Source organism: Cebus imitator, unplaced genomic scaffold, assembly GCF_001604975.1.
Source record: "Cebus imitator isolate Cc_AM_T3 unplaced genomic scaffold, Cebus_imitator-1.0 Scaffold483, whole genome shotgun sequence".
Lineage (NCBI taxonomy): Eukaryota > Metazoa > Chordata > Mammalia > Primates > Cebidae > Cebus > Cebus imitator.
Window position 1 is genome coordinate 293,166 of NW_016107798.1, and position 20,695 is coordinate 313,860.

The following is a 20,695-nucleotide window of genomic DNA, read 5'->3' on the forward strand; positions in this document are numbered from 1 at the left end:
CAGATCTTTGGTGTACTGCTTCCTACTGTATCTCTAACATTTATTTCAGTGGCAAAAAGAGCTGTAAGAGGAATTCTGGTTCTCCAGACTGTAGCAGCTACATCTGGAATAAAAACCTCTCTTTATAATAAAAATCCTCAAGGCCCTCTCTGTATGGTGTGAAGGGTACATTTCTGACCCTCTGGGGATGATCTCTACCTCACTCCATTCAGAATCGGGGCTGAACAGTGGATCAGAATGTAGACTCCAGGTCAGAACATCAGGGGTCAAATCCTAGTTCTTCTGTTTTCTAGCTGTGTGACTTAACCTCTTTTTACATCAGAGTCCTTAGCTGTAAAATGGGGAGAAGAGTACATACACCTACATCTACACACACACACAGAGGCACCCTATAATTTATTTATTAGGCTGTCTCTTCCTAGTGGCTGCCATTTCTGTGAAATGAACCCAGGCAGGGTCCTATTGTCTGCATAATCACTACTGATTCAAGGAAAGATAGTCTCAACTTTTTGCCCCTTAAACAGTTCTCCTCTCAAAAATGAGACTCACGGTCCCTAATGATCTGACTTAAGAATTGGCTATCTTTAGGTTTTACCATCCAAAGACCATAAGAACACACCCAATATTTCCACACCCAACTTCTCTCCGTTAGCTAGGCCAATTCACTTTGGCTAGGCCAGGGATTAAGTTAGCTCCAGATTGCGCTCAGCGCCCCGCCCCGCCTTGCGCCCCGCCCCGCCTTGCGCCCCGCCCCGCCTTGCGCCGCGCTCCGCGCCCTGCTCCGCCCCGCCTTGCGCAGCGCCCCGAGACGGTCCCAGCCCGCACATGCGCAGTCGTGAGTTCTGCTGTCCTTGGGTGTCCAGCTTCCTCCCATCTTGTGGCTGGGGTTCCTGGTTCCTTCTTTGATTGACAACTTCTGTTAACTCTCTCACGTCTCTGGGCCAATTTTTGCTTGTAAGTCTTTCGGAACTACCTGGAATTTAGATCATTTTGTTTTCCCGTCATTAGCACCGCGCCCTTCCCCGAGAAAAGTGTCCGAAGGGTTGGGGGCGTTTCGGTGGCACAGTTCTCGCGAGAAGGTGATTTTCTTTCTCGTATTTCCTGGTTTCCAGAATCCTTAGCGCGAGACGGAAAAAATATTTATCCCACATTGTGTTGATGCTGCGGTTTTGACTGAGGCTTCGTCCCACGAGTTTTGTTTTCGCTTCTCGAAGGAAAATGGCAGCTCCCGAGCAGCCGCTTGTAGTATCAAGGGGATGCACGAGCTCCTCCTCGGTTTCCCCGCCTCGGGGCGACCGAACTCTTCTGGTGAGGCACCTGCCGGCTGAGCTGACCGCTGAGGAGAAAGAGGACTTGCTGAAGTACTTCGGGGCGCAGTCGGTGCGCGTCCTGTCAGATAAGGGGCGACTGGTAAGGGCGCGCCCCACCCCGAGTCTCCCGGGAAGGCCTGTGGGAGGGGGAGCGCTGACTGGAGTAAGAAGGAAACTAGTGGGGAAGACGTACTATGTGATGGGAGCTTCCGTATCCTACCTCTTTTGTATCGGAATATCTGTTCTGAAAAGTGGAGTTTTAATCGGCTGGAGTCTAGATTAGTCATAGCACTGCGAAAAAGGTCAAGTGTGAACGACAAAGCAGAAGAACGGAAATTAGCTTATTTGTATTCCCTTTTTGGATTTATACTGAGAGCCTCGCAACTATTTTGAATTTAAGGTTATTTCCCCTGGACCTAGAGTACTCTTACGAATGCATCAAGGAATTTTTTAAAGTCCTGGTTCATTTGTAAGCCAATGTTAAGTCGCTCTTCAAAGTAGAAGAGAAACTACGTTGGTGATGAGTAGATTAAATACAGGATTTCTGCTAGACAGAGAAGCTTTTCATAAAAATTTCCCGACGGGAAAAATTCTTTAGGACTGTTAAAAGTTCCTATGGAGAAATTACCACAATTACTTTCTATTGCTTTATACCCAAAGATGTTTTAGGTTTCTCTTTATTAAAACAGGAATAGCGATGGGGCAAGACATCAGTGGTTTTAAAGTTTCCCCAGGTGATTTTAATGTTAATATGCACCCCAAATTGAGAGTCACTGAGTTAAAAGAAAGGCCAATTTTGATCAAGTGTCATTTATACCAGCAAATTCAAAAATAAATTGTATATGGCCCAATTTACGTTTAATTAAGTCATCGTGTATCAGACAAAATTAGAATGTGCAATATAGTTATTAAAGCAATTTAATGAGTATTGACCTGAACCCTTCCTTAGCATAGTGATTCTTTTATTTTTGACTTGTGTTTCTTTTCTGATGGTTTTTTAAATCTTTATAATTTATATATAATAGTAGACTTCTCCCATCGAACATTACTACAAATTTAAAGCACAAAGGAGATAGGCACCTTGAAGAACGATTTCTCTGTTGGTGAATGTTTTTAAACTGCATTGTTTTGTCTAGAGGAAAGTTTAAAAGCTTTAGGTCTGTCATAAATGGGGAAAGTAAATTTTTAGTTGTTTAAAAGTGACCCTCTGCGTAGCAGAGGTCTTTAAACTTTTGGTCTTTTCAGCTATTTGCATGTGTAAAATAGGTATGTGGACACACCTTTATATGATAGAGGTTGCATAGCTTTCACCTTGAAGTCTGACCCCCAAAAATGTTGAAAACCACTGGACTGAAATTAGTAATCAGTTAAATGGTATTGATTTTTCATCCTTTCCCATGATTTTATTGACATGTCACATCACTCCACTGGTAAAATGTCAGATTTCTTTATAAGAAGCTGAAATTATATTGGAAGTAATTTGTACCTTAACTCTATTTCAGAAACATACAGCTTTTGCCACATTCCCTAATGAAAAAGCAGCTATAAAGGTATGACCTTTTTTTGACTGTTAAAGTTGTCAACAATACCCTGTTATCCCATCTTGGTTCCAAAACAGGAGATAATGTTAAACTGTGGTTTTTAAGAAGCAAAAGCGCTTCTATTCCAACAGTTTTCCCAACAGTCTACATTTGATTTGTCAGTTGGCAGATCTTGCTCAGTCCATTAGTAGATTATAAAGCAAAATTAACTGCATATGTAATTAAAATAACAATTTCTAAATTATGTAGATTGATAAATACCTCTATGACTATTACAAGGTAAGATGTTTCAAGTGTTAAAAGGAGAATATACATTTCTTTAAAATTCCAGGGAATCGTTCACAAAGGAAGTGATCTTTTAGCTGGAAGTCTAATGATTAATTGGATTTTTTCAGAAGAAAACAAGGGGAGATGGGACTTCTGGATTTGGGGAACACTAAATAAAGCTGTGAGTCATTGAAAGTTATAAGTGGAGCAGGAGCTAGGGGTTGACATGGAAATGGGACTTGTAAAATAGATTGAGTCGGGGAGAGAGATATTGAGTTTGGTTTAGTAGGTGGACACTTGAGACTTTGGAGCTGGCTCATAATATGATGGGGCCTGTGAAAAATATCTGGTATAGTTTATATCACGGATGGATGTGTAGAATCATTAGAGGTAGGAGACCAAATGGAAGGCTGTTATAATAGCCAAGGCAAGAATAACTAACTGAAAAAGGCAGGAAGAAGACAAAGGAAGAAGTATATGTATATACTCAGTAGAGATTTAGTTTGTAGGTTTTATAATGTAGGAGTTGAGAGAGAGAATAGTTTGGGATATTTGGATTGAGTTATTTGGGTTGTTATATTAGCAGACGTGAGAAGCCAGAGGATGTTTGCAAAGGTATATAATGAATTCACATGTCATCTGTTAACTTGAAGGGGTCATTGGGCTACTTTTATAGAAATACTTAAAAATATTAGTCTAGAGCTGAGGCAGGGTGAAAAATGGAAAGATTCTTCAGCCATATGAATAATGTGATTGCCCAAAGGATCATAAACTAGGAGAGGAGAATGGGAAGGAGCAGTTCAAATAGGAGACCCCAGAACGAAAATCATCATTGATGCAAAGAGAAGCCTGTTTTAAGAAGGTGAAATCCTGTGATGATACAAAATGAGGCATGAACACATCTATTAAAGTCTTTTTGGCATGAAACAATAGAAATGACCCACATTCTGATTGATAAAAGGAAGAGAAGCCTTAAATCACATTATATCCGTATACTGGACTGCAATTGTCTGAGAATGATGTCAAATGGTATGTGCTAATAGGAAAGATAGCCCAGATAGAGTACATGAATAAAGTTGCAAAACATTGTGTATGATATAACCTCAGATTTTTTGAAATTAGTATTATACATGTCAGCATATGTACAGAAAAAAATATGGCAGAACTATACACCAAAATGTTAAAAACATCTTGCTGTGAGAGGAGGATTACAGAGGGCTTTCACATTATATTAATATGTACTTTTATAATGTTATGTATTTTTTTTTTCAGGAAAAAAAGACTTCTTAAAAATAAAGCGTATTACGTTATAAATAAAGTATGGTAATGAAAAACACATTGTTTGAGGTCAAGGATAACTTGGAGGAGAGGACATGGAGCAAGTCAGGTTAGATGACCTCCATTGAGATAATCAAGGCTTCACTGATCATGAAGAGGCCTACAGTTCATTTAGGGTCTTGAAAATTATCGCAATATTAAAACTAACTTTGTATGATGATGTAAGGCAGGGATCCCCAAACCCCGGGACACAGACAGGTACCCAGCTGTGGCCTGTTAGGAACTGGGTGGCACAGCAGGAGGTGACTAGCAGGCTGAGGAAGCTTCGTCTGTATTAACAGCCACTCTCCATGTCTGCTGAGCTCCACCCTCAGTCAGATCAGCAGTGGATTGGCCCCTGTTGTGAACTGCACATGCAAGGGATCTAGGTTGCGTGCTCTTTATGAGAATCTTACTAATGCCTTATTATGATCCGAGGTGAATCAGTTTCATCTTGAAACCATCTCCTTCCCCCTCCCCCAGTCTGTAGAAAAATTGTCTTTCACAGAATTGGTCCCTGGTTAAAGCTTGTAGTTTCATGTGTTCAAAAATATTAAGTGCCTACTATGTGCTAGATGCTGTTTTAGGTTTTGGGATATGTGTGAACAAAACAGAGATCATTATAGTTCACATTCTCAAAAGGGGAGACAGATAATAATAAACTTAATTGTTTAATATTTTAGAAGATGATAGAAGCTATGGAAAAAGGATAAGTGGAGCAATAATATCAGGAGTGCTAAGTGGGGAGGTCAGGCTGTAGTTAGGATTATATTTGAACAACAGCATGAAGGATGTGAAAGAAGTTAGCTAATGAAATTTGTGGGAGAAGTGCATTTAAATTAGAGGAACAGCTGGAACAGGGTCTGTAGGGTGTGACCATGCCTGTCATGTTGTTCAAGGAAGCCACTGTGACTGAAGTAGACACAGTGGGAGCGATCATTGAATTTGAAGTCAGAGAAGTCATAGAATCTATATTATGTAGATCATAGTAAGGAACCTAGATTACTGTGATTAAAATAGGGAGCTGTTGGAACAAAGGGGTGACATGATCTGACATATTTCAAAGGATTGCTTTGGCTGTGTGACTAGACTGAAGGGAGAGAAAGGTAGAAACAGAGAAATCAGTTAAAATATTGTAATTCACTCAGGAAATCATGGTTGCCTTGACCACAATGGTAGTGGTTAGCAGTGGTTAGATTCTTTATATATTTTGAAGATAGAAGCAAGCATTTCTTATTTTGTTTATTCCAGTAGGTTTTGAGGGGAACAGGTGGTTTTTAAAGAACTTATATGAATAAATTCTTCAGTCGTGATTTCTGAGATTTTGATGTACCTATCACTCAAACAATATCCAGTGTACCCATTGTGAAGTCTTTTATTCCTCAGTCCCTTCCTGCACTTTATTCCGAGTCCCCAAAGTCCATTGTATCATTCTGTGTCTTTGGGCCCTCATAGCTTAGCTCCCACTTAGGAGTGAGAACATACAATGTTTGGTTTTTCGTTTCCCACACCCCCCAACCCCCCGCACTGTACACATTTCCAGAGCATAGCTAAATAAAGACCCTTGAGTAGATGAGAGCTTGGAATTTAGTATGTAAGTCAAGCAGCTGGATTTAGATAGGCATGTGGATAGTTAATAGATGATGACAGATGGAACATAGAATTTGTGCTTGCATATGCTGGTAGATGGGGAGTTAGAGTGGGAGTCTGACATTCTCATGTCAACACTTCAGTTGTCTCGAAGTTGGAAACAAGGTGCTAGACTAACAGAATGCAGGCGAATATTGTGAGGTTAAGGAACAAGGAGAAAGTACAAAATATTCTCTTAGATATTGGTAGAAAAAGTAGACTGAGATTGTAATAAGTAATTTTGTGGCACCATTAAAGGTCACCCTGAGATTTGTGGTAGCTATTACAAATTTAAACTGAGGCCAGGAAAATTTGTTAAGTTTTCTAGCCATTTTCAGCTGCCTGGGTATAAGCAGAGTTGGCATAAAGTGGGATTTAACCAAATTTGTGTTTTGCTAAGTTATAGGAACTAGTCCTTCAATTAGTAACAAAGGCTCGATAGCCTGCGTTTAAAAGTAAATTAGGAAATAGTCAAGGAGATGTTTACAGCATTAGCAAAAAAAAAAAAAGTATAAAAACTGGTCTCTAACAAATCATTTTTCGTACAATTATAAAATATTTACTCTTGTTCTTTTAACTGAAGGCATTGACAAGACTCCATCAGCTGAAACTTTTAGGTCATACTTTAGTCGTTGAATTTGCAAAAGAGCAAGATCGTGTTCACTCCCCGTGTCCCACTTCAGGCTCTGAAAAAAAAAAAAGGTATGCAGATAATACATTCTTGTAACATTTTTAAAGTGCTTTTTAATCAGTTGTACAGTTATTGTATTGTTTTTAGACTAGCAAGTAAATATTTGGAAGAACAATGACAGATTTTTTCGTTAAATCTAGTACAGTGAAACAGTATCTTTATTTTTGCTCCTATTTGTGCGTTAGGAACCAGATTTAATATTACAAGTTAATCAGTGTAAAGTGGGAAGGGGATGGGCTTAAATGAATTCATCCTCAACCTCAAATGGAGGGAAAATAACTAGCATAAAGTCTTCGTCAGTGTCATGAAATCAAGACTGGCATTTGGTCCCCAGCGCGACTCTTGGTAGTTACACCTTCACAAATTTGCTTTACACTACTGGAAACCTGATCAAAATGCGGAACTACAGCTTGAACCCAGTCTTACTGAATCAGAAACTTAAATTGGGGATGGAAGGGATGGGGAGATGCTCTAGATGTCTGAAGTTTAATAAGCTCTCCAAGAGAATATGACACATATTAAAGACATTTGATCACCACTATTTTATACCATGTAAACTTCAGTTTTAGTTTTGGTCAGTGACAATTACCATGCCATCTTCATAGGCTTGCTCTGAAGAGTAAATGAAAATGTGCAGTGCTCAATGTAATAATAATGCAGAAGGGATTCAGTAAAGGTTAATTTTAGTTCCCTTTCCATTTATTGGTGTTTGCTTGTGAAATACTGTGTGCAGTTTTTCACTCTTTGGAAAGATAAGATCAACTTTGATTCTGTATGTCCTAGGTGTGATGACCCTGTCGAAGATGATAAAGAAAAGAAAGAACTGGGTTATTTAACAGTAGAAAATGGAATTGCACCAAACCATGGGTTAGCATTTTTATTTGCTTTTTGTTCTTTTGCTGTTGTTCTGTGTTATAATATCTTATATTGCAAATAAGATAATTTTAAAAACAAAGGTATTTGATATCATATATATTTTTAATATGTTGAATAAACATTTTGAGTTATTAGTTTGTCACTGAATTCAGTGCAGAGAAGGCATCTATTAAAATCTCAGAGCTACAAGATAAGCCTCTGCTAAGAAATACAGTACCTTATTTTTCTTCACTGAAATCAGAAAGCAAGTTTCTTTTTAAATGTACTTTGGATCTTTTAGGAACAAGGTAAATCTAATAGTACTGTGTCATTTGAGCAATGTGTTTGTTACCATGTTACCTAAAATTAGTTACTGATAGGAAATTATGAAAACATAAGCCTTTTAAATGTTTTTTATTTTATTTTTTATTTTATAGACTGACTTTTCCTTTAAATTCATGCCTCAAGTATATGTACCCACCACCTTCCAGCGCAATCCTAGCAAACATAGTAAATGCTTTGGCAAGCGTGCCTAAGTTCTATGTACAGGTAAGTAGAATACAATTTTTCCTCAATTTACTTGTTTGTATAGCTTGATACCTTATTTTTCATGCTGATTCTCATAAAAGTAGTAATCAGACCAATTCCAGACAGGTACAGTATTTTAAATGTAATGAAATATTTACTACTTTCAAGTAAACACTTTTATAAGATAAAAGTGAATACTAATAAACAGAAGTTAGTTTAGGAAATGTAATTTGTGGTAATTCTCTCCATTACTTTAGAATACAGTATTAACATAGAGATTCTTAAAAGAAAATGTATAGTAGACTCCTGAGCAAATGCTTAAAAATATTGGCAGTAATTTTCTTTTGAAGTACAAAGTATAGATGATATTTATATTCCTTACTGTATTTCTCTGTTTAATAATTTTACAATAATTGGGATAAAGATACAAAATCATTATAGTAGGTTTTATATTGCAAGAAAATAACATTCTTAGCATTGGGAACAATTGAACATGTAGAATTGATAAACATTTTAGGAAGGTTGATCTGAGATATGCCCACGCTTTGTTTTACCTTATGCAGAGATTATAAAGGCAAGAGATGGGCAGGTCTTCCTTTACAGTAAATTAATAAATACTATTATTTGAAAGTTTTTTAGTACCTAAAATACAAGACGTGAGTTAAACCATTTTATATGTGAATTTAAATGTTTTACAACTTTAAGGTCCTTCATCTTATGAATAAAATGAATTTGCCCACACCTTTTGGACCAATTACTGCGCGACCTCCCATGGTAAGAAGGCTCTTAGAATTTTCAAGTCAAAATTTCTCTTCCTGAATGGGATTTTTGAAGCTGAATTATACGGGTGTTGTAGCAACCTCTGATGTACATTGAAAATAAGGAATGTGTATAAAGTAATGTGAAGATAATAGTAGAACTGGGAACTGAAAGTGAGGAAAAGCCAGAATATGGAAGATATGCTTTTGGCAATAAAGGCTATCATGTCATCTAGTATGTTAAGTTTTTTGACCCAAACCATTGTGCCATCTTACAAGTTAATTACACTTAGCTAAATTACCTAAAGATTTCATTATTCTGGTTTTGTCACAAATAGAGCTTTGTTTGCAAAAGAAAAAAAGGCACTGATATTTTTTGCCAGACTTTACTATGCAAATCTGTCAGTAATTTAGTTAGTAGGCTACACCTGCTCTTGAATAATTGTAGTTATTATTTTTCTATAGTACTCTTAGTATATTTATAAATAATAGCAATGCAAAGTTATTAATACTTTGAGAGTTTTTATATGAATAGAAGAGAATTTGGTTTGGGATTTGCTGCTTTTCTAATGTATGTACTATTAACTTGAAGATTCTTTTTTCCTTGTAATCCCAACACTTACTCATTGGTTGATACATTGCTGGAGTATTAATTAAGGTTATAATGGCTGCTGTTGACAAATGAAACTTAAATTCTTAGCCATTTAATACAATAAAATTTATTTTTGGTTATATCAGATCCTTTCCAAAAGTAGACCACAGGGATATTTTGCACTACTGAGCCATGAAAAACACCTGACTTGTTTCCACCACGTGCCTTCCCAGGTTGATGAAGACATTACTACACTGTCTACAGATCAGGAAGGAAAAATTATATGTGGGACTTTTTAATGGTCTCATTTCACTGCCTATAACTCAGTTACAAGGGAAGAAACAGAACTGCAGAGGAGGTTTGAAAATTTAGTTCAGCTGAGGGTAACAGAAGAAGAGACAAATTTTGTGATCAGCTAATGATCTGTCACAATAGGTGTTCCCTCAGCATGTATAGAATGTGTTAAAAAATGTAATAGAAATGAGAATCAAGTATTCAAATGGGGTTTGTTCTATAAATTTATCAGACTGCCATAGTATTTTTTGTTTTGTTCTTTTAATTAGTATGAAGACTATATGCCATTGCATGCACCTCTTCCACCCACATCTCCCCAACCACCTGAGGAACCTCCTTTGCCAGACGAGGATGAAGAATTATCTAGCGCAGAATCAGAATATGAAAGCAGTGATGATGAGGACCGACAGAGGTTTGTATCGTGAAATATTTGTTTAGTTTCCAGGAAACATAGAATATGAGAAAGAGACTCTTGTTCTCCCTAGATTTTGTGTATATAATGCTTCATAATTTTGGGCGATGAGAATTTGTCTCAACCTCCCAGCCCCTCAAGCACATGTAGTAGCTATAAACTAAGACCTGAGAATAGATACCAAGACCTAAGTGAAAATTTTTGGATTATGCATAATTTTTTAGATTAATGATTATGGTATTATAAAGTACATTTGAACCTTATTTGTGGATTCCATATTTGCAGATTTGCCTAGTTGCTAAAATTTGTGACTCCAAAATCAGTAATTGACATGCTTTTTAACGTCTTTTGTGAGAATGGACATTGTGCCATGTGGTGAAAAATTTGAGTCAACCAACACACAGGTTCCCAGATGAAGTCAAATGAAGAGATCCTCTGCCTTCTTGTTTGAGTTTTCATACTACAAACAAGTATTCTTTTCATGGCCTATTCAGCACTATCTTTTTTCACATTTTTGAGTTTTTTGTTGTGACCCTTTTTTTTAAAAAATGGCCCCTGAACATGGTGTTGGAGTGCTTTTTAGTGTTCTTAAGCTGAAGAAGGCTGTGTTGGGCCTGACAGAGAAAATACGTAGCTTTCTTTCAGTCCAGAGTTATGGTGGTATTGACTGAGTTTGATTTTGATGAATCAACAGTGTATATTAAGTAAGGTATTTTTAGACATAAATACATATTAAACAAGGTAATGTATTGATCAGATGACAAGATATTGTAAACAGAGGCTGCCAGGAACCTAACCCTGAATTTTCCTAGGGACAGTGGTTCAGTATTCACTAATTTAATGTTTATGGTAACCTTAGAATGTAACTATTGTAAATAATAAACATCAGTCATGTTCATGTTTTGACAGATGCTTATTCTTCTGGACTCTATTTACCTCAGAATAATTTCTAGAGTAATTCTTTAGAATTTTATACAAAACTATTCATAGTAACTACTGCAGCTTATTTTTATTGGTACTTTTTGACAATCTATGTATTTTATTTAATGATTATGATAAGAATAGTACGTTGATAATGTTCATGTGTTTAATCCACAACCTAGCTTAGTACAGGAATTACAAAACAGTTTCTTTATAGGTCCAAAGAGTAAATTATTTTTGACTTTGTGAGTCATGTGGTCTCTGTTGTGACTACTCAGTTTTGTTCTTACAATAGGAAAGAATCCATGGATAATGCCTAATTAGTTGGTGTGGCCTTGTTCCAACTAGACTTTATTTATAAAAACAGGCAGCTAGCTGGATTTGGTCATTGAACTATAGTTTGTCAACCCCTGTCTACAAGATTGTTAAGGGAAAATGATCAAAATCTTAGGTGACTATGCACGGAAGAAGGGGTATATAGGAGGTGTGAGTGGTTAGCATGAGGCAGAACCCAAGCAGAGACTGAGCAACGTGAACAAACCATCAGCAGCAATTTGACTGTCACTAATTGACCACCTAAGTAGTGGTACAATGTACAATGTATTCTCTTTCTAATCGAAGTGTAGGTAGGATTGAAACTACAAAATTGGAATGATTAGGGTATCTGTCTTGAACAGAGGCATTTAAGGAAGCTGGCAGTTCCTGATAGATGGTTACTTTAACTTGTTGCTAAAAAACAGAATAGTATAGCGTGTTAACTTTTGGTTAATTACTTAAACTCTGAACTTCCCTGTCTTTATAAAAATAATGATAGTAATTAGAAATGCTATAATAAACTGGCCAAACCTTTTGTTTGTTTACTTAGGTTTCCATTAAAGGATTTAGTGTGGAATTCTGCCAGTAATTCATCTTGAGTCATGAGAGAGAACATAGCCTTTGCATATACCAAGCTCTAGTTTCATGCTTTTCTATTCTCTTCAGGAAATGTAACAAGACCTAAATAAAACAAAAATCATGTAGTATTTTTGAGTATCTCTAAAGTAAAATATTTAGAGTATCTCTAAACTAAATCTGAAATCCAAAATGCTTCAAAGTCTGAAATTTTTTAAGTAGCAGTATGATACCACATTTGGCTGGCTTAGTGATATCTTTGCTTGTTTTCTTTGTTTCTGTTTTCTTTTTAAGACAGGGCCTTACTCTGTTGCCCTAACCGGAGTGCAGTGGTGCAATCCTGGCTTACTACGTCCTCAGTCTCCTGAGCTCAAGTGATCTTCCCACATCAGTCCCAATAGCTGGGACTACAAGCTTTGTGCCACCATGCCTGGTTAATATTTTTTGTATTTTTGTAGAGATAGGGTTTCACCATGTTGCACAGGCTTGTCTCAAGTGATCCACCCTTCTTGCCCTCCCAAAGTGCTGGAATTGTAGGCATGAGCCACCGTGTCCAGCCAACACTTTTGCTTTTTGATGTTTCCATGTTTACAAACTTTGTTTCATGTACATTATTAAGAATTACCGGCAGGGCGCGGTGGCTCACGCCTGTAATCCCAGCACTTTGGGAGGCCGAGGCGGGTGGATCACGAGGTCAAGAGATCGAGACCATCCTGGTCAACATGGTGAAACCCCGTCTCTACTAAAAATACAAAAAATTAGCTGGGCATGGTGGCGCGTGCTTGTAATCCCAGCTACTCAGGAGGCTGAGGCAGGAGAATTGCCTGAACCCAGGAGGCGGAGGTTGCAGTGAGCCGAGATCGGGCCATTGCACTCCAGCGTGGGTAACAAGAGTGAAACTCCGTCTCAAAAAAAAAAAAAAAAAAAAGAATTACCTTCAGTTTTTTGTGCATAAGTTTTATATGAAACGTAAATGAATTTCGTGTTTAAACTTTTGTCTCATCCTCAAGAGATCTCATAATGTATATGGAAATATTCCAAAATCTGATATACCTCTGGTTCCAATCATTTTTTGGATAAGGAATGCTCAACCTGTACTATTCATTTATTCAGCAACTAATTATTGATTACTGAATATATACCTGGCACTGTTGTAGAGGCTTGGTGTACTTTGGGTCAGCAATTTATAAATTAGACATACACATTGTTTGAATAACTAAATTTTTTCGTAAAGTTTTTGGTAACCATGGTTTTTTAATACAGTTTAAAAATTTATAGTGTATGTTTTCATTTTTTTCACACAGTGAAAAAGTTTAAAGCTTATTTTAACAATACCCTCCTTCCTCTCTTCATATTTTATTGTGTACATATATTTATTTTGCTTTCAAATTTTACAAATGTAAACTTGAGAAGTAGAGCTGGGACTAGCGGTTTCTGAGTTCCTGCTCTGTAAATGATACAAAAATGCCTAGATAAGATCTGTGCTTAATATTAAATATTTACACTCTTAATGGAGAAAAGCTAGGTGCAAGGTGTTGTCACTTGCTGAAACTACTTCAGAGCATAGTACAGTATTTGAAAACTGTTCTCAAGTGCTTTAAGTTACTTTGTTTGTATAATGACTGACTTACAACAGTTATGCACGAAATGCTTTTAAATGACATAATTTAGTCCAGGCACTGTTTAATAATTAGGATATGAATCAAAATGATTTAAGAACATTAATATTTTATAGATTTTGCTATTGTATCTTTTACATCTGTTTGGCATGAAGTCCAGTCATTTTATTTGGGCAGCTGCTTATGATGAAACATACATTTAAAAAGTTAATAACATGTAATTAAGTCTTTTGAATTTTTTTAAAGTAAGATGAAAGCTTAGCAAGGCAATTTAGAATTTTAGGTTTTATCAAATTGATTATCTCTGAATTAATATTATTCTATATAAGTAAACTTGATGTAAGTAAATCATTTTATAATTTAAATTATACACCAAATACAAATTTAAATGTAATAGAAACAGTGGTATATAGCTATGCTTCTAGATAAGGAAATTTTATTTATCGTCCCTCATTGTAGAATGAACAAACTAATGGAACTAGCAAATCTTCAGCCCAAAAGACCCAAAACAATAAAGCAACGCCATGTAAGGAAAAAGAGAAAAATAAAGGATATGTTGAATACGGCTTTGTGTCCTTCACACAGGTAATTTTATTTGAATTGTGAAACCAGGGTTTCTGGATGTACTTTGTTTACTTGCTTAATTCACATCATTCTTCAATCTGACATTTGTTTCCTGTCAGTGTTTTTGGTTTAAGATTGGCTTCCTATTTGCCAAATTTACAAGTATTCATAATTCTCTCACAGTTGACCAGTGTTTGGTACTGTTGACTACCTCAGGTCTCAGAATATTCCACTTTTAATTTTACTTTACTGTCCTCTTTTTTATCTCCCTTCTTACTACCTCTCCCCCATTTTTACTTGAGTCATTTCTTTCTCTTTTTCTCTAACTCTTTTCCCCCACCCACCTTCTTATTTTTTAAAAAATTCTGTAAGCCTCTGTCCATGGTTGTCTTTTGTTCATAAATTTATATTTCTTGTTAATTTGGTTTTCATGATTTCACTTATTGCAGTACCAAATCTCTCTCTCTCTCTCTCTCTCTCTCTCTCTCTTTTTAAGATGTGGTCTCCCTCTGTAACCCAGGCGTGATCGCAGTGGCATGATCACAGTGGCATGATCAAAGCTCACTGTAGCCTCAACCTCCTAGGCTCAAGCTTTCCTCCTGGCTTAGCCTCCTGACTGACTAGGACCACAGACATGTGCCACTATGCCTGGCTAATTTTTAAAAATTTTTTTAGAGACAAGGTCTGGCTATATTGCTCTGGCTGCCAAATCTCTCTCTCCAGATGTAACCTCTACCCTAAGCCTTCATGTATTTGTTTCCAGCTTCTTATCTGCAGACTGAGAATATCTTATAGGCCCTTAAGATATTATCTAAAACAAAATTCATTTACTTTTCTTTTACCACTTTTTCCTCATGCATTTACAGTTTTGTTAGTGACATCACTGTCACTAATATAAACACCAGTGTGTTTATATACGATTATTTAGTTTCTCTTAACTCCATCACCTGGTAGCAAACGTTTTTTACTTGAAAGGCACCCACCAGATAAAAATTCACATTATCTTTACTTGGCACACAGAACCCACCAGAATGCCTTTAAATATTTATTGAATGTGTGGTAAGGTTCTCTGCTAAATATTGTGTGTAATTTGAACATTCTTCTAAAGTGTAATGCTGTCTTTTCAAACATGGAGTTAATAGTCTTAAGGACCATAAGCCATATGAACAGATGATTATTGCATTAGCGAGTATAATACATGACATAGGAAGTATAAACTCAGAACTAAAAGGTTCTGAGAAAAGAGAAGTAACAGCCATTTGGGAAATTTGTGAAAGTTATGAGAGAGGAGACATTTGTGCTGGCCTTTTAAGAAGGAGAGGCAAAATTAGGTGGGGAAACTGTATCCCATGTGAATGGAATAATAAAAGGAAAGTTCCCAGAGTTAGGAAAATTTATTGAATAGGAATACAAACAATGAAAGGGAAAGCTAGAAGGATGTGAAACCTGCCCTAAGTATTAGGCTATGGAGTTTGAATTTATTGAAGAAGCCATTGGAATGTCATTGATATTTTAAAAAATTAAGAATTCCTTTTGGACTACTTTATCTTAAACTTCCTAGGGAATTTGCAGATTTGGGGTAAGAGTCAGGCCATAGTTATGCAAGAATGTTAGCAGATAGAAGTTACCTTTCCATTGTGTTTTGGACACTTTTTATAGTCCAGAACTTGCCAGTAAAATGATATTTGTTATATACATGTTTGATTTGAAATGTATTACTCTTTTTTCTCTTTGAATTTCTATAGTGATGCTGAACAATAGAAATTGGTATGAGCCACATTAAAATTGTCAGTACTCACATTAAAACCATGAAAAGAAACAGATGAAATTAATATTGATAATATAACTTATTAATATTTAATTCATTATATTCAAAATATTATTTCATATAATCCATATAAAGAGTTATCAAGATATTTTACATTACATTTTCATACAAAAGTCATCAAAGTCTAGTGTTAACTGTGTTAACTGACATAGATATGTTTAAAGTATCAAACATAGAATGCGCTATTTTGCATATTGGTAAATATCCTGTGGTTTAGAACCAGTAGTCATCAATTCCCTTCTCTGTCATTTACAGAATGACTTTATACAAAATATTAACATCCCTGAACCTCAAAATTTTTATGTGTAAATTAATAATTTAGTAGTACCTATAGGAGATCACTGAAGTTTATTAAACTATTAAATCTGAGTCACTCACTTTATTAAATACCAAAAGTATGAATCTTTTGTCAGTGTTAACTTGTTAAATTTAAAGTAAATTTGAAATAATACTTTACACAGGATTTTATTTGCACTTACAAACTAATGCTGTGATTGTTTTTAAATAGCAGTTTACATCCAGTGCTGTTACCTTCAGACGTATTTGACCAACCACAACCTGTAGGTAATAAAAGAATTGAATTCCATATATCTACTGACATGCCAGCTGCATTTAAGAAAGATTTAGAGAAGGAACAAAATTGTGAGGAAAAAGATCATGGTAAGGTTAATCTTCTTTCAAAAGCTGAAATGAAATACTTTTTGTGTTACAATTAAGTTTTACATGTAATATTTTTCTATTTTAGTGTTTGTCAACTATATTTAAAATATGCAATGAGTTCTTCCTCAAAATCATGGAATAGTATCCACTTTCAACTTTTTTATATAACAGAAATTGATAGTAAATGGTGAGATCATCACTGTTGCCCTTTGCTAGTAATGACCTCTAGAATGAAATTTAGTGGTTTTTTGCTGATATTTACACTAAAAATAAAACAGAGTTTCTGTTACTGAGTTTTTCCTTGCTTGTTTCAGGTGGTGGCCTATGGTTTTATTAGTGTAATTGTATTAATGTTATTGGTTAGAAAACAAGCAGTCTGACTTTTATGAGTTGTAGACTTAATGAAAAAAAAAAAATATATATATATATATATATATATATATATATATATATTTATTTATTTAATCCAAAAGTCATGAAAGATTGTTTGCCAAGAACGCTATTCTTAAGTTTGAAAACAATGTGTTGAAATTATAGAATTCTTTTTTGCTTGTTTTAACCATGAATTTGATATTATATTGGTGTTCTTTAAGTCTTTATTTTGAAATTTCTGAAATAATACAAGTTGATAGAAATGTAACCAAAACAGAAGGTAAAATTGTTAAAATGTCAACACCTCAAACCTCCCTCTCCTCTGTCCTACTACTTAAAGGCAAATACTGTTAGCAATTTGGTGTGTGCATGTGTATGTATCCTTCTAGACCTTATCCTGTACATGTGTAAACACATTTTTCTCTTATTTTTTTAAATGAATGTTATATTTTGATGATATTCGTGATTCACTGAGTAGTGACGTGTTGAAGGTTTGTTATCTAGTGGGCTCCATGGACAAGTTTGGCATGTTCTCGCTTTTGATCTTTACAATCTAGTTAGGGGTAGCTTACTATGTCAGAATATAAACTTATATACTTTACTTTTTTTTGGCTGTATAATAGCCCTTAATATAATTTTATCAATATTTTATTATGCCTTTTTCATAGAAGTTGAGGGTTGTTTCCATTCTTTTACTATTACAGAAATTACTGGAATATGTATTTGTACATATATCTTTGAGCACTTTTGTGAATATAGGATAGAATTCTAGTAAGTATTGCAAACATAGTGAGTGAAAAGCTGACTAGTTTTAATTCCTGTTTTGCATGGTGAGTGAGAATGTGGTGCTTTTTTTAGTGCCTTTTCAGATAGCTCCATTTTTTGATGTTTTATTTAACATTTTTCTTTTTATAAATTTTTCTTACATCATGGCTAGTCACCCTTTAACATAATTTTTTTTTTTTTTGAGACAGAGTTTCACATGTTGCCCAGGCTGGTGTGCAATGGCATGATCTCTTCTCACCTCAACTTCCACCTCCCGGGTTCAAGCGATTGTCCTGCCTCAGCCTCCCAAGTAGCTGGGATTACAGGCATAGGCCACCACGCCTGGCTAATTTTGTATTTTTAGTAGAGACGAGGTTTCTCCATGTTGCTCGGGCTGGTTTTGAACTCGCAAACTCAGATTCCCCCCACCCCACCGCAGCCTTCCAAAGTGCTGGGATTACAAGTGTGAGCCACCACTCCTGGCCTAACACAATTTTTTTACTATTTGGAGCTTTATAGAAAAAATTTGCATATGCATCTTTCAGTATATTGAAAAACACCAAAGAATTTGTGCCAAAAGGTGTATTACTAAATATAAAATAGGAGGAGGGAACCCAAAAACTGGTTTTAAAGGAGAGATTCTTAATGGCTAATGTTAACTTTGAATTCTTAGATATACCTGCTACTGAAGTTGATGCATCCAATATAGGATTCGGAAAAATCTTCCCCAAACCTAATTTGAACATCACAGAGGAAATTAAAGAAGACTCTGATGAAATGCCATCAGAATGTATTTCTAGAAGGGAATTGGAAAAGGGCAGAATTTCTAGAGAAGGTAATGTCATGGAATAAACTAAGCACATGTTCCATTTTACATATCTTTGATTCTACAGAAAAAACAATCTGTCATGTCATTTACCTTAATTTAAGACACATACTTTAAATCTTTCCAGTTAATGTTTGTCATCACCTCTTCTATTTTTTTTTTTTTTTTAAATACTCATACTTAATGGTGGAGGGGGAGACTTTCCTTTTCATATACTGTTTCTAGTTTATATTTGGGAAAAATTGTTGCTTTCATTCCTAAAACTTTTATGTGGCATTTAAGTCAAGTCACTGTGTCCTACAGGTCTGGAGTTACATATTCCAAATGTAGCTGATAGACTGTCAACAAATACTGTGTGTGAGATATATACAAACCAATTATTTCAAAAACAAATGATGATTAGAAATCTATGATTTAGTATTTTATGTTCTCACATGATAGTTTTCTACTTCCCAAAGACTTTCACTGTTTTAGTACATTGTCAGAAAATATTTAGAGGCTTTAGATTGATGTGTAATTTTCTGTATAGTAAATGGAAATAGACCTCCAACTAGGATTTTTATACAAAACATCTATCTTAGTTTTCTGGAACAGATTACTGACATTAAATGGGAGGAGGTGTACAGGGGTTCTGGGGCCATGGTTCATCCGAAATGCCTGATACTGTGTTTAGTTCATTCTTGCATTTAAATATGGAGATGGCTGATGGTTGGGAAAATTCACTTTAGGCAAAATAATTACCCAAATCAATTGATAACATATATGCTTTACTCTTTTTTATAACATGACTCATCTTAATGGACAATTAATAGTAGATAGTTTATTGGACAAATTTTAGTTTAGTTATTCTAGATGCCTGAAATTTTTAAATCAAAAGTTAATTTTTTTTATATATAATCAGTTCAGATTTTCAGTGAGTATATTTAAACTCATTTGTAATATTGTTACTAATTTTATGGTTTTAACACTTTCATAAAGCTTGTTTTGTCTATTTAACAGTTGTATTTGAATATTATAATTCTCTTTAAAAACTTGGCTAAAATATTTTAATTTTATATTTTTGTTTTTTTGTTTCTTAATAAGAAATGGAAACACTTTCAGTTTTCAGAAGTTATGAACCTGGTGAACCAAACTGTAGAATTTATGTAAAGAATTTAGCTAAACATGTTCAAGAAAAGGTAGGTATAATTTTTTTTTCACGTAAATGAAAATAATTTTAAGGTTTTATACTTGATATGTTAAAGTCTGGTGAAACTACCTCTAAGAATGTTTTTTACTGTGCTTCAGGGCATGACAAATTATTGTTTACTATTTTCAGGTTAATTTTTTATTAAAATAATACTCTCATAGCTTGACTTCGCTGACAGTAAATACTGAGACAGAGTTTGGGGTATTAATTTCTTAGAGCTGCCATAACAAAGTACCACAAGCCAAGTGGCTGAAACACAAAGGTGTATTGTCTCACAGTTCTGGAGGCAAACTGAAGTCAAAAGTATGGCAGAATTGATTCATTCTGAGGGTTGGGAGGGAAGGATCTGTTCTGTGCCTCTCCCATAGCTTCTGCTATTATGCCGAATCTGGCAGTCTTTGACCTTCCTTGGCTTGTGGCAACATCACCACAATTTCTGACTTTCTTTTCACATAGCGTACTCCGTATGTATCTATGTCCAAATTTCCCCTTTAGAAAGGCCAACAGACACATTAGATTAAAGCCTACTTTAGTCCCGTATGACCTCTTCTATTGATGTATTGATTGATTGATTGATTGATTAGCAGTTATTTTCCCTGGCTTTGTTATTTGTCTTTTACTTATTGAAATTCTAGGACCTTAAATATATTTTTGGAAGATATGTTGACTTTTCATCAGAAACACAGCGGATCATGTAAGTGACAGTAAAATATAATATTGTTTTCTTTTTATCTGTTACAAATTTACCACTGTTTTAATCCCAGCATTTTCTTTTTAGAGATAAAAAATTATTTGCAAAAGTTGGTCTAGAATAATCTTTTAGATGTCTAAAATAGGAGTTGACAAACTTTTTCTGTAAATGGGCA

General features: G+C 35.2%; 1 protein-coding gene across 5 annotated transcripts in view; it reads left to right on the forward strand.

The window, feature by feature from the left end:
- The first annotated feature begins 807 nt into the window (after positions 1 to 807).
- RNPC3 (RNA binding region (RNP1, RRM) containing 3) overlaps positions 808 to 20,695 on the forward strand; it is a 28,743-nt gene continuing 8,855 nt past the window's right edge. For 4 of the 5 annotated variants that reach the window (XR_005197488.1, XM_017512960.2, XM_017512961.2 and 1 more), the window contains exons 1-13: positions 808 to 954; positions 1,113 to 1,410; positions 2,813 to 2,860; positions 6,648 to 6,766; positions 7,539 to 7,622; positions 8,048 to 8,159; positions 8,844 to 8,912; positions 10,052 to 10,194; positions 14,085 to 14,210; positions 16,526 to 16,677; positions 18,488 to 18,649; positions 19,724 to 19,818; positions 20,465 to 20,523. Coding sequence is in view for 4 of the 5 variants with exons in the window: in XM_017512960.2 (XP_017368449.1) it covers positions 1,219 to 1,410; positions 2,813 to 2,860; positions 6,648 to 6,766; positions 7,539 to 7,622; positions 8,048 to 8,159; positions 8,844 to 8,912; positions 10,052 to 10,194; positions 14,085 to 14,210; positions 16,526 to 16,677; positions 18,488 to 18,649; positions 19,724 to 19,818; positions 20,465 to 20,523 (1,361 nt within the window). In the remaining variant the exon portion in view is untranslated. The remainder of the gene's footprint in view (positions 955 to 1,112; positions 1,411 to 2,812; positions 2,861 to 6,647; positions 6,767 to 7,538; positions 7,623 to 8,047; positions 8,160 to 8,843; positions 8,913 to 10,051; positions 10,195 to 14,084; positions 14,211 to 16,525; positions 16,678 to 18,487; positions 18,650 to 19,723; positions 19,819 to 20,464; positions 20,524 to 20,695) is intronic. The other variant, XM_017512962.2, reaches the window with a different exon arrangement.